This window comes from Strigops habroptila, chromosome 2 (assembly GCF_004027225.2).
Source record: "Strigops habroptila isolate Jane chromosome 2, bStrHab1.2.pri, whole genome shotgun sequence".
NCBI lineage: Eukaryota > Metazoa > Chordata > Aves > Psittaciformes > Psittacidae > Strigops > Strigops habroptila.
Window position 1 is genome coordinate 31,612,246 of NC_044278.2, and position 14,506 is coordinate 31,626,751.

Below are 14,506 nucleotides of genomic sequence, written 5' to 3' on the forward strand. Positions count from 1 at the left end.
CCCCATCTAAACTTACTGTGAAGGAACAACTGTGGTAACATAACAAAACATACAAAAGGTATAACATACAGAAGGTAACATCTATTCTCCATGGTTTGAGCTATTTAACTGACAAAATCTAGTACTTTGAAATAAGATTCAGTTGTATTTTCACACTGGTATCTGGACTCAGTGGATTTTTACTCTGGACTCATTTTACAAAACACAGGAAACTTGAATACTTTTACAGTAACTTGAATACTTTTACCCCTCCATCACCTGCAGGAGATATGCTCCAAGTGTACTATCCCTCATGCCTGGGACATGAATAAGATGTCAGTAAGCATCAGCACCATTTTAGCATGTCAAGATCCTCTCTTTAGGCAAGACAAAAGTCCAAAGCAGAATGAAATGAGGGCGAGAAATCAATGTACAAATAGTCTGGATTTCAGGTTTTTGTCTGTATGTACTTTCTCATGGGTGATTAAGCAACTGCCAGAAAGACAGCGGGGGGAGGGAAAGCCCTCTAAAAATGCAACTCTGAATATCAAATATACTGTAAAAGACATGGAAGAATCCCTGGTCATGACAAAAATAGGAATATTATGTATTCAATGATTATTCTCCTGGCAGTCCTCCCTTGCTGGAAGAATCCAAAGCAAGCAAGATCCCAGAACCATTCCAGACAACTTGGACAGGTGTCTTTGTTTTGGCTGGGATAGAGTTAATTTTCTTCATAGTTGCTGGTACAGTGCTGTTGACAATATCCTGATTCTGTGCACTGAGGGCCAAAGTTATCTTTGTTCACATTTCTCCTCCTCTGTGTGAAGGACCTCTTTGTCAATATAAAAAGGGTGCACAGGAACACCTCTAATGTCAAACTGTCATGGAGGGATAGTAGGGAGTCATTTTTCAGAACCCGCCTTGGTAAAGAAGATATAGGTTCATCTATCTTGTTACCAGTTTGACTCAGATGTTCCTGGCCTTTGTTTAGAGAGTTACTTCTTTTCTGCTCTAGTATCCTTTATTTTATTAGTATTTCATGCTTTGAACAATGCACTTGATACTATATGCCTTCATCCAGGTGGTTTTATCTCCTGACAAGTAGGCTGGTCAAAGGGACTTGCCTGTTACAGGGTCACATTATCTGCCAGTTACCTAGCTAAACGCCACCCAAAGAAGAAATCAAAAGGTGAAATTGCAAGTGGGATCTGCATAATAGGGAAAATAGCAGAATACCACTAGGCAGTGAAGAGATTCAAGTTCTGTCAAGACAAAACATTCTTCTGTCTGACAACATTCACGCGTCAAGCAGGAAGAGAGCAACATTTGGAAACATCCGCTACAGGAGTCTCAAGTGATAGTATGAGATCAAGTTACTTGCTCATGTGGACTATAACGTGAAAGACAGAAGAGCAAGAACTTGAAGCATAACGATCATGATATCAGTAACAGATTCAGCATGCCCCATCTAAAACCAGTTATAAATAAATTATAATTAACATACACAGAAAATCGCACTGCTTGCTTCGTGAAAGAGATCTACCACTAATCATTGTCATTACAGAAAATGATTTACAAATGTGAAAGATGTCCAATAACTAGTATTGTTATTCAGTGAAAATTTGCCAGAAGTTATTACCTATTCACATTGTGTTACATTAGCAATTTGAAGCCATTAAGAAGCGATAATATGACCAGTAAAACCCTTTGAACAATACATTCTGATATGAATGAGCGAGCTCTGTAAGAGGCAATCCACACTACCCACATTAGAAGTGTAAGATCTTTTCATACTTACTTAACACTGTAACACTGAAAGTGACTATCTGGATATTGAGGCTGATACGGTTCTTGACCCAGCACCGTTCCAAACCACCATGCATCATCAATAATGGATCGGAACCTATCGGCTAGAGCAAAAACAACAAAGTCTGCTCAGATATTTTACTGAGAAAGGTTATTTAACTATGCTGCTTCTACATGCAATTAGAAAAGCTTTTGATTGATGTTTTTCAGTTTGAAGTTCTAAACCCACCGATATTCAATAAAAGATGAGGCAACTATTATGCCAAAAGAGTATCAGTGCTAAAATCTGAGTAAGTTTGCTGCTTAGCTAAAAGTAAGAAAAGCGGACACTAAGGCCTCAATATATGTTTTGAAGACTGTACCTTAGATCTATAGTAATCCCTCCAAAATGCTTAATACAGCAGTTATTAGGCTCAAATTTCTAAGGAGCAGAGAGACCCTACATACCAGAGAGCCCTCTGAAGTTAGAAGCAAGTAGCATTTAGCATATTCAGCAATTAGCCAAGGATAAATATTTGATTTCAAATCATTTGGTAAAATATTTAGTGTACACACTTACAGGCTTGCCAGTTCCTTTGCCGTGCTTCATCATAGAACTGACGTAATATAAGGAAGTCGATAACATCTGGCATATCATGGTATCTAGATGAAAAAAAAAAATAATCTCTTTCACGTGTGTGCCTTAGGGCTTTAGGAAGCAGCTTAAGAAGAAATGTATTTTTAAATACTTTTCAGAAAAATAAAGATGCACTTACCTGATGGAAAATGATTTGTCTGTATGTTTTCCAGTGGCATGATCTATAAAGGCAAGCTTGAGGCAACACAATGTGGGAGGACCAACTTCGTATCTAATTCCAACAATTTTTACTAATTCCTGATCCTACAGGTGAGAACAAACAGTTTCAAGCAAGTTCTACTTTCTGGAATATGCACAGAACTATTCATTTAACATTAGTTAGCAAAGCACATGAATTGTACCCCCATGCAAAAAGCCAAAAATATTGAAACCGTATAAGAGTTCAATGGAAGACAGTCCATCAGACTTGGCAATTTTAACACAGGTATTTATATTTGGGCTTCCCACAGGTAACTCTGGTAATTTAAGTCATTTTCCTGTATTGTTTCCATAGGGAAACATTATAAGAAAATGCATAATGTCACAAATCAATGTTTTGTGAACCATGTAACACAAGTCTTCTTTCACACACTACTAGTATTGAACCCACAGTATCTTCAATGAAGACCTACCCTAAGGACTACTTTTCTCCATGGCTCCTTGTGTGGATTCAGTTCATAAATGTTATTTCTTCTAACCGCTTCAATGTAAGCTTCATGTCCTTGTCGGAAATATATTACCTAAGAAAAAAGACAACCCCCAAACAGTAAGTCTTTTCCTATATTTAATAATTATAATTATGTTGGTTAATACAAGCATTTAAAGATTTCTATTGACATTCCTACCTCATCGCCCATCTGAGGAACAAAAGGGGATCTTCGAAGAGCTGTATCTGTTATCCAAACAGGAGGATGCAAATCGTACGACAATTCCAAGTTTACTGGTTGTGTTTCAGCATTAGCCTTCACATTTAATAGAGAGCAAAATTAGGCATAATGGACATATTCCTGACATGACACCAAAACAACTTGTTCCATTTTAATTTGATAGACAAAAACCTTAACTTATAACAAGACTAATGTATATTTCCAGAAAGTATTAGCAGAATTCCTCCAAGGCTTTGCTTGAGTTGTAACTGTATTTGTAGTACTAATACTAAGCATTCCTTCCCTTTATGAAGATTTGAGTGAACAAGATTACTATTATTCAGGTCTGAAGAGAAACAAAGTTTTACAACTTAGGTGGCAGTCTCAGTGCCCAGTTAAAAAGAAAAAAAAGAAACCCCAACAAAATCTATCAGGCTGCAAGAAACTATTTGAAGATTAAAAATTATGAGCTATTGCACAGTAAATATCCGTATTAAAACAGTTCCAAAATTATCATTTTGAGAATACTTGGAAGAAAGCAAAACAACTGAGAGAAAAAACATACCAAAATCACCCCAAGCATTTAAAAAAAAAAAAAAAAAAAAAAAAAAAAATTATCTCTATTTGTCCCTTGTTGGTAGAAAACAGCAAATCACAGCTACTGCAATTTAAAAAATGATAACTATTTAAATTAACTTGAAAATTTTCATAAAGTATTGTAACTTATAAAAATTTAAAAGTTCAAGAATAAAAACTCAAACATAAGAATACAGTGACTACATCCCTTAAGTTTTCAAAAAGATGTTACTTAAATAATTCTACAGATTATTAGACTGAAACCCTGTTACACTGTCTGGTTTTAATTATCGCATTTCCCCTTTAATAGCAGCAACCTTAAGAACCCTTTTTATTTGAAAAGTGACAATGACTTCACTTGGAATGCATATTCTTCCACACAAATCAGCAGATACCTTGCATCTGGAATAGTCTCAATTTAATTAAAAGGTACACTGTATGTAGTGATACCAATATCCTTGTCCAATGGCAATAACAATTACTTTAACAGGTTCCAGTGAAGAGGTCTAAAAACCTAAGGGAGAAATTTATTAAAGAGTGACTAGAAGAAATTAACTGTATACCTCCTCCTGCTTTTTCGGTTTTGGTTTTTTTCTCCTTTTTCTTCTTCTTCTCTTTGGAGGAGATGATTTCTCTGCTGATACTTCATCTTCTGAAGTACTGCAATACCTGATAGCTTTCCGTCGAGAAGTCCGTACGGGAGGTTGTAAATTAATCCCTGCATCAGCAATCCAGTCAGAGTATCTACTTGAAGAATCACTGTCCATAGTGGATGGTGCCAAGGAAAATACAAACACAGAACCAAGCTGTCAGTATTTTAGAATGCTAAATTCTTTTAGACAAATACCTGCAGATTCAGATTGCTGTTGAAAGCTCTATCAGAAGAACTAAAATTACTTTGACGTGTTCTAACAATTACAATTTTGGGGAACACCATACTTCAAAGCATGTTTGTTGTGGTTTGATTTTTTTTTGTTTTTTAGAAAGAAATCAAGGCTGCTGAATTCCAAAATAAGTAATTTATTCAAGAAAGTTGTGCAATGAAATTCTGGGCTAGTTAGGAGCCCTCCCTAAAGAAGACAGTAGCCAAAAACTACTTAAATTCTTTAAAGACAGCTATATAAATCTCAGGAATACACATCTGCTTTTTATATCTCTCTCTCTTTGTTCTACTAATATAGAGTTCTAGAAAGAATATCTAAAAAAACCAAACAGAGGGATTAAAAAGTCATCTATAACATGAGTTCTAAATAGAATTATAGCCTTATCAAAATCATTATTTTTTCCAACTAAACATTTTGTAATAGCAACTGGCTGTTGCTGCATTGTTAAAAAAACATCCCCCCAACCAAACAAAACCCCATACCCCTCCAAAACCCAACAGAACAAAACACACTATAAAAACCATTCCAGTCCATCATTTTTCTCCTTGCCATCTAGCAAAAAAGCAAAAGGACTTGAAACTATATAAAAAGACAGAAATGTTTTGGTGAAATGGAACACTAAATAAAAATACAATGCGTCAGTGCAGTACCCTCAAAATATTATTACATATGAAGCACAACAGAACTTCCATACAACTTTTCTAAAACTACAGGATTTGTTCACTTTTACCTAGAACTATTACTGTTGCTTTTCTTGTCACTTCTCCACTCTTCCTCTTCATCAGATGAGCCAGAGCCCTCACTTTCTTCAGCTTCCTGATTTCAAAAATATGCAGAGTCAATCCAGAACTTTCTCACACCACATGTTTTAAGGGTTTGAAACATAAAACACATTCTCCATTCATGTCTGCATATTATCAAGTTAGGAAGAAATACGGTAAAAAGACTTGCTGAAATGGAAATGCAAGTAGTTCTTTTTTGGAGCCAATTTCAACTTACCCTATTAACCTCAGGAGTGCGCTATTAATCATTAACTTTTGTATGTTCACTCACATTGTTTTAGCCATGTGGGTCCACCTGCTGTAACCGCTCTTCACAAAGCAATATTCCTATCCCCCTACCATATGACAGTTCTATTTTTTCTAGTCTAAGAATAAATTTGCATCATTTATCAGGACAAAGTGGCAGGCGATCTTGATTCCTTCAAATTCCAAACTCATGATGCTGTAATTAGGTCATGTAAAGTACACAATAAAATCTAGCTCACTAGAATGCAAAGGAAGACTTTAAAGATTGCAAAAGGCACAAAACAAGGAAAACGATCACATCTCCCATTAGACACAACACGGCTTATCTCCTGTTACAGGAGTAGCACCTTTTTTTTTTCCATTAGTTATGCAAGTTAGAATCACGTGATTTTTCCGATTTTAGTATCAACTGATCGACCAAGTACTAACAGGGTGTATTCATGAATATATTCAGATGCAAAACTAAACAGTCAAGATACATCAAAATATATTAGAACCTAAGTAGTTTCCTGATCGCTGTTCAACAATTTATTTGCATTATCATGTTTTACATGTGCTTTCCATTACTAAGTATAATGCATTACTCATATCTCAAGTTACATACTGCCAAGCAAAAAAACCAACCAACCAACCAAAAACCCCCCAAGATTTAACTTGCAACTTCCAGTTCAATACTGTTTCAGTTAGTCCAATTGATTGTTATTTTCAGAGTAACAAAGTTAACAGCCTTTCCCCTAAGACCTGTTCACACAGTGTACAGGATGGACAATACTGAGTTATTTCTTCTCTTTTATCCTACCACTTGTAGGATTAAAACAAAAAACCCCAACAAAAATAAAACCATCTACATCAAAGCTCAGCTTCTTGCAGCTTAGTTTAAGTATTATTAGATCTAACATCACTTCAAAAATATTTAAGTATATGTAGTATCTACAGGACAGCATGCATAACTCTGTTGAGCCTCACGTACTTTGAATTTGTCAAGTTCCAAACGTATCCTGTAACTCCCCTTCCACCCTACTCCCCAAATGAGGAAAACCCAAACTTTTCATTAAAGTGCTTTCTTGTGTTTAAAACCATCAGAATTCTTTATTACGAGGCTAGGAGAGTCTATTTCCAAAGAATATCACTCTTCATCTTACTTACAAAATTCTCTTATCTCCTGAACATCGCACATTCTGTTCACGATTCTTCCTTAAGAAAGCAACTGGTCCAACAAGCCCGATCTTCTCTACTCCTTCCACTTCTTCCCTCTTTCCCAGTTTGAGACTATTTCCTTGTGTGCAAGTCAAGACAACTGTAATCCAAGCAGTCCTACCACTGGTTTACAGTATTTGGTAACACAATAGTCAAAAGCTCCTGCTACCCACAGCAAACTCCTGTTTCACCCCAAGCCAGGACTCAGCCAGGATAATCAGACTCTGTGGAAGAATCGCATTACCAGGCCAAAACAACGCTTTCTCAAGAACCTTCAAAATTCCCAGTTCTCGGTGTGTGCACAAATTTGGAAGGTTTTTGTAGAGAAACAGCAAAACATCTAAAATCCAAACTTGACTTTAAGCCAACCTTGACATTTTACATTGTTTTTTTGCCTTGGGCTGTTGGTTTGGAAGATTCTCAGCAAAACCAGTTCAGCTGTTTATAAAATGAAGGAAATACTGCCATTATTAAAGCAAGATACCTAGGCCTGAGGAGTGCTAACAACAATGATGCTTATAGCAACACTTCCCCTGGTAAAAGATTTTATCTCTTCTGTTTGCTTGTTTGTTTTAAGAGAGAAGACACATTTACACAGAACTTCACTTATTGAGGAATTCAAGTTCAAAATACCGAACTCGGAAAAGAACTTACCTGCTCTATCAAGCCAAAGCAGTTATCTCTTTCCTCATCGGAAGACTCCAGCTGTTCAATGTTATTCCGTGTTCGGTAATTGCGATATTTCCGTCTATGCAGTCTACGCTTAGATTGTATTAATGAAGACTCAGAGTCACTCTGATTTATATAGGAAGTAGAAAAAAAAAGTTACATAAAAGTATGTATGCGGCAAACTTACAGGTGTGAAAGGGTGGCTAAAAGCACTGCTGAACGTAAACACAGAAACAGCCTCATCACGGCCCAGCCTGACTATGTCAAGACTCCTTTTCAGCAGAAATAATTTTCCTGTAAGTCAACAGCCTTAAATTTGCTGTTCCCAGTTTCAGATTTAGCAGCCATCCTAAGCAATTGCTCTTTACAAACCACTGTGATATGTCCATTCAAATTACCTGATAAATATATTTACAGAATTAAGACATTAACTGCCTACAAAAGTGCAATTCCCAGAGGACCAAAAAACCTCAACTCCGCCCAGTTAGGAAAAATCCCCCAGTTAGGGGGATGGTGCAGTAGAATTCTTAAGTCAAATTGTTTTGTACTGTAAGACACAGTGAATCAGGCCACTACAGTATGAAAATACTGGAATAAACAGTTTTTCCTTCTTAGTGATCTCTTCCAAAAAATGGCTAGTGAAAAAAACATTCAAAACTGAGCAAGTCTGAAGAAGTCGCCCCATACACAAAACATTGTCATCTGAAGTCAAGTGACAAGGGAAGAGCAATATAGCCTACAATTCTTCAAATACAGAACCTTGAACTTTCTCATTTGCACCTCAGTGCTTTAGTATGGACCTGCAAGAGCTGTCTTTCAAACTTCAACTGCAGTAAAACCAGAATGGTCTGAAATCAAGCCTACCTTTAAAAATAACTTAGATGGAAGGACGAAAGACTGAAAGAAAAAAAGAATTCAAGGCATTCATAAAAATAAATCCAACCTTGTCCTGCAACAAGCAAAAGTTGAACCAGCAGGAACCTTTGAGGACCACACCTTCAGAAATATCTGCTTTCATTTTTTCAACCATGACTTGTCCCTGGGCACAGAATGTCCATTTTCCTGGAAGCTGCCACATACCTTTTCCAGTGACTCGAATGACTTTTTCTTCTCTGTTGCATAGAGATCTCTCTCCTCTTCCCCTTTTGCACTTCGATATTCTTCCTGCTTCCTACAAGAAAGCCATGAAAATCTAATGCTACATCTGCTCTAGCAATGCTAAAAAAAGTAAAATTATCTGTTCTCTTTAAAGGACTTTTTTTAAAACACCCTAACATCTAGTTCCACTATATTGTTAATTTCAGATGTTATTATTCCTCAAACACCTATACCACATCCTCATTTCCAGGTAAAAAGGATGGATATTAACAAAATCTTCCTTGCAAATATCAGAATGCCATAAATTTCTTCAACCGCATTTTCAGTCCACATTTTTCTCTCTGCAATCATTCCACCTCCCAACACCAGGACAGCTTTTTAGATGCTTCAGAGATGTGGCAGCACATATGGCTGTACTGTTAAAAAGAATCATTTAGCTATCAATATTAATTCTCATTTTCACAGATGCATACTGCAAGTACTTTTGAGAGCAGCTAACTGCTTTAGCATTTCAAGCGCTCAGTGCTGGTTGTAACACATCACCCCCACAAGTCTCACAAAAGCACAGTCTTTCAGGATACTCTTCCATGTAAATGAATTTCACCTATATCCCTTCACTTTGGCAAGAATCAAAGTAATCTAGCCATCCTTAAGATGACTTAAAACATTGAAATATGGGAGAATCATTCTCTACTAAACTAGAGAAACTTCCATCTATTATTGTTGAACGGACTTCACAATGAAAAAGTTTTTAAGCACTGCTGAGCATAACATTAAACTATTTCAATTTGTACCATGTATCTATTTTAGCTTAGGTTTAGATTTAGAAAAAACAACATCATGTGTTCTCTCTAGTCACATCTGCAGCCCCATAAGCTGCCTACAGACCTGAGTAAGCTTGGTGGTATTTCTGGTACAACAACTCTTCGTCTCCAAGCCTGAAGGTCTCGCTCAGTAGCCATCTGACTTCGTGGAGCATTCTGATGCATCTGACGCACACCTTCAACTTGCCCACTGCGTCGCAGACCAATATTGGGAGGAGACTGGATGTCAAAACTTGGTCTTCTAAAAGCTAAAATATAAAAAAAAACCAAAAACAAACCAAACAGAGAGCATTTTTTTCCAGACTACAGAGAATTGGAACCTTGTTTCTTCTTTCTACAGGATAAAAATTTCACACTTTACACACTTTTAGCTCCATAATCCTAAGTATAGGACTGATTATCACCTTCAGAAAATTACAGTGAGATTACACATATACTTTTAAAATGGTTATTTCTACTACTATTTTAATACAGTGAAAGGAAGTATAATGTGGTAGAGGTGTTTTTCTGAACTATTTCAGGCAGCTCTGAGGTTAGTGGGGTTTTTAAAGAGCACTTTTTCTGGAAATGAGCTTACATAACTAAAACTACAAGGACACAGATCAGAAGAGTGTCTGGTTTAAATATGTAAAGAAGGGAGAGGGGAATCCAGTTTGAATAATACTGTACAGTGTTATTACAGAATAATACAGTAAAATACTTATTTTGCAAACTTTAGAGGAGAATAAACGTAGCTCCTATAAATGTTACTTGAGTACTTTAAAAATACTATTAAGCATGAGGCACTTTACAAGGAGTACAATTAAAAGGAAAAACTCTTTAAAGGGAAAAGCAAAGCAGCTTTGTTTTCTGATTTAATCACAGGAGTATCAGTGTTTTAATGAATAAAAGGACCTTAATCAGCTATCATTATGCTAAGGGAATCTTAGTCCAGGACACAACATTAAAGTTAAAACCTGTTAGACATATTTCACACAGCGTAATAAAAATGAAGATAGGAAAATTACCTAAGAATTTATCAGCAAGTACTGACCTCTTCTAGGCGTTCCTTCCCCATTTTGTGGAACATTTGAAGCAGATTCTTGATCCGCACCAATTCTTTGATCTTGTTGTAGTTGCAATTGTCTAATCATGCCATCAAGAATGCTGGGCTCCAAGCCTTGTTCATCTTGATCAACTGTCTGTTGGCCTATAACTTGTTCAACCACTTCTCCGTCACCTTGCAAGTGTAATGCAAATAAAAGGAGTGGGTACAATTAACTGACTACTGCAAACGATTTAATCTCATTGTTCACATCTCCGTGAGACATGTTCTACAATTAAACACAATGAAAACCATTCTTGAAATTATTCCAATTGCTTACTCCAAATGAGACATTTACGGAGTTTAGAACTCAAACACTGTTTGTGCACGTCAATGCCTGCAGAAAGAATTAAAACATCCATTTGAACAACCAATTATTATTTTTTTTCTGCTTGCTTAAAATCATATTCACTGCGGGACCTTTCAGCATCTTTAGTGAACATGAGAGTTAGCATGTGGGAAAACAAAGGCATTTTTAGATCACCCATGTCATATCTATTCTGTTCCCACTCAGAATTACTACAGTAACTCCAACTTCTGGATTGAAGTCCTCAGTGATACTGTTCTTACTTGTTGCTACATATCCAAGTTGAGGAATCAAATGTTCATCTGCACAATTCTCTCTTCCTGGCACCAATCTTTGATATTTTGTTGGATGAGGGTTTCCATCCACATCTACTAAGAAGGGAGGGGGCATAAGATGAGGAGCCTGTTGAGTCTGCTCGTCTAGAACATAGTTGTTAGAGTCTCGAATAAGTGGCCGATAGTCAGTGTGGAAGAACATCTGATCAGGAATCTAGAAAGAAATTAAGTTTCATGTTAACAATTTTGGGGGGGAAAAAAAAAAAGAAAAAAAAAGAGGCATGCTAAAGAACAGAGAAGAACAAGTGACAGTAAAATATCCAAAATCTCCTTAAAAGTAAAGGGCAAGTTCACAATATGAAGAGTTACACATAGCTACAATTAACCTGTATGGGTGTTGCAGTACTCTCAATTTTTGCTAGTGCTTTGACAGGCAGCAAAATGCTTTTAGAAAACAATGAACTGAAGTAACTCAAAGCAGAAGGACTGCTTTACACTTACAAATATTTTACATCTCATTCTATTTTTTAAACACCCCCTCAACAGTTAAAAGTTTCCTTGGCTTCCATGCAAGGAAATCGTTGTCTGAAGTTCATCATAACCTCTCAAAATGAAGTTCGTTCTTAATTATGCAATGTCCACCAGTAATTTTTTGCTATAACTGAAACAGTCTGTTAAATTCATGCAGCTGAAGGAAAATGGTTATACGAGTATTAGATCATAGTCATAGATCATTAGATCATTGCTCCAGCAATGACAAGCAAGATGAAGAGAGCAAGTTTCAATTTCATCATAGAATGGTTTGTGTTGGAAGGGACCTTAAAAGCTCACCTAGTTCCAACCCCCTGCCATGGGACACCTTCCACTAGACCAGGTTGCTCAAAGCCCCGTCCAACCTGGCCTTTTTCAAAAAAATTCGGCAAAGAATATATAGAGCAAGAAAAATTCTTAAAATGCCAAAGATGGAATTACCATTGCAACTTCAAAAAACTTGAGAGGGAAGTGAAGAAAAGCATAGGCCAGAACTACACTTTTGAGAGCTATTTAAAAAAAAAAAAAACAAAAACCAGAAATACATGTATTTATCAAAACAAAAAAGAAACAGGCTGATGGATTCAGAAAAGTGTAACATTTGTGCCATGAACATTTTTCTAACATTTCCAAATCCGATGTTGGAAGAATATTTATTTTTGCTTATTTTAATCAAACTACTGCAGCAAATTTGGGTTTGAATATGGAAAGGCAGAAAGAACTGCAAGTTCTACTAACTGAAATAAACCAGCAAGTTATTCTTAACATAGAACCAGCCTGCTTTTTTGACAATTAGGTAGTAGTGCAATAAACTTTGTGATACATTCCAATCTTCAAACACCAAACTATTGCCAGAAATTAAACTAATTTTGAGGTTGAACAATTAACATGCAAATTAGCTGGCTGGAAGATGACAATGTATTCTAGAAAAGTTTTTGGGAGCTACTCCCAAGGGAATGTTAAGTCACTGGTTGTTTCTGCAGTGCCAAGACCATGCATACACGAGAACTCACAGTTATCAAGGAACTGTTATATTTCAATCCTGTACCCATACAAAACTCTTTTTTACATATGATGTTTTAGAGGAATAAATTTAGCTAATCTAATTTCAGTTACAAGCTTGAATAAACAATTCTAATAAAAAGCTAAACTTACCTTTTCATAAGGCCTGCTACAGCCAAAACCAAATATCAGTAGATGCCCATGAGAATCTGTACATGCAAAATGCTGCCCATCTGGTGAAAATTTACAGTCAAAAACAGCACCATGTCCCTGGCCTTCAATCTAGATTGAAGGAAAGAAACTCAAGATTATTTGACCATTTTTTTTTCCCCTGAACAAACAATAGTGCAGCATCAAAATTAACTACTTTATCAAAAGGAGTCATGCACCTCTTAAATATCTCCGTTAAAGTACAAATAATCTCATTACTTCAGTTTATTTCTTTTCCCCTTGACATGCAAGTTCCTAAATCATAGTTTTAAAATATGCACTCAATTTTAAAAGATGTGCTAATTGGTATGAAAACTCACTTTTATGAAAAAAAAAAAAAAAAGAGGCTTTTCAGCTGGTAGCATGCTGTAAAAAAGTATGCTGCAGCTAATGTATACTGATTTTGTTAAACCACTTTCAAGAAAAGCACAGGGAATCTTAAAGCTAAAAAAAAAAAAAAAAAAAAATCACTATTGACTGTAACCAGAAAAAAAATACTTAAAAAATTAATATGAACACTGGATCATAACTTAAGTCTCAAAGAAAATAACCTTTTTAAAGTGTTAATCATGAGCTGTCAAATAGAGCAAATGTCACGGGAGCTCTCAAGAAGAACTGCACCAATCCACTAATGCTTATGGTAATAATATTACAATTTTTAAGGCTGTTGAGAATACAAATATTTGTCCATAAGACTCTTGAAATGATGGTCTAAACCAAGACCTTTCACTCTTTAGATGACACCTCATCTCAATTAAGGGAAACAGTTACTATGAATGAGGTGCACAAAGATCTTTAGCAACAATGAGCAGAAAAGCCTTGGTGTCACTATTCACCACACCTCACAGATCGAAGGTCGAGTCTGAAAAGCTCAGACGTTGACTGTGATGAAAGTAAAGTCCTGTTCTGCTCCCCCACACCTCACAATCCTCACACCCAATGGCAAATTCTTACAATCCATCTTCCTTTTCTCAGAAGCTTATCAAGACCTCCCTGACCAAATTCAACTTGGAAACCCTACAAGAAAGCAGCAGTGGAAGGAAGCAAGGAGTACTTTCGCAAAAGATCATGAACCGGCTCAGCTTAATATAAGGTCCAGTGAGAGGCACCTTATTCAAAGTATAGAAGTTGCCAGCTGAGAGCAGAGAAGGGAGGCTATGCTGGCCCTTCAAACTAACATGTGAACACACTGCTGTGCATTGAGAAAAGAAATGCCGTTTGAAAAAGATCTTACCATGTTAAAATAATGCTTTGTTTTTGTGCCTTTGGTAATGTCCCATATAAAGATGTTGCCGTCATGACCCGCAGACAGCATTATCCTGGAATCAAAAGGATGGGTCTCCAAGACAAATACTTCATCCGCATGCCCCTAGAATTTAAAATTGTATATCATGTGCAAACAAGAGGACATAGATTCACATCAATAGGATATTTAAAGTAGAGTCCAAAGCTCTATACTGTCCTCTTCTCACACTCAGACTTTTGGAAAATTAGAACCCTACAAGCTGCCTCTAATAATATATGGACTTCTACAAATTCCATATTCCATTT

The 14,506-nt window shown here is 36.3% G+C and overlaps 1 protein-coding gene across 4 annotated transcripts in view; it reads right to left on the minus strand.

Annotated features, from left to right (window-relative positions):
• Positions 1-14,506, minus strand: part of BRWD1 (bromodomain and WD repeat domain containing 1) — a 55,579-nt gene that overhangs the window by 23,771 nt on the left and 17,302 nt on the right. For 2 of the 4 annotated variants that reach the window (XR_003990273.1, XM_030477537.1), the window contains exons 15-28: positions 14,190-14,324; positions 12,899-13,027; positions 11,201-11,426; positions 10,580-10,765; positions 9,611-9,794; positions 8,705-8,795; positions 7,610-7,750; positions 5,461-5,546; positions 4,410-4,605; positions 3,250-3,366; positions 3,037-3,144; positions 2,544-2,668; positions 2,348-2,430; positions 1,781-1,892 (exon numbers count right to left, since the gene is read on the minus strand). Coding sequence is in view for 3 of the 4 variants with exons in the window: in XM_030477537.1 (XP_030333397.1) it covers positions 1,781-1,892; positions 2,348-2,430; positions 2,544-2,668; positions 3,037-3,144; positions 3,250-3,366; positions 4,410-4,605; positions 5,461-5,546; positions 7,610-7,750; positions 8,705-8,795; positions 9,611-9,794; positions 10,580-10,765; positions 11,201-11,426; positions 12,899-13,027; positions 14,190-14,324 (1,919 nt within the window). In the remaining variant the exon portion in view is untranslated. Of the gene's footprint in view, positions 1-1,780; positions 1,893-2,347; positions 2,431-2,543; positions 2,669-3,036; positions 3,145-3,249; positions 3,367-4,409; positions 4,606-5,460; positions 5,547-7,609; positions 7,751-8,704; positions 8,796-9,610; positions 9,795-10,579; positions 10,766-11,200; positions 11,427-12,898; positions 13,028-14,189; positions 14,325-14,506 lie in introns of those variants that run through there. The other 2 variants (XM_030477539.1, XM_030477538.1) reach the window with 2 other exon arrangements.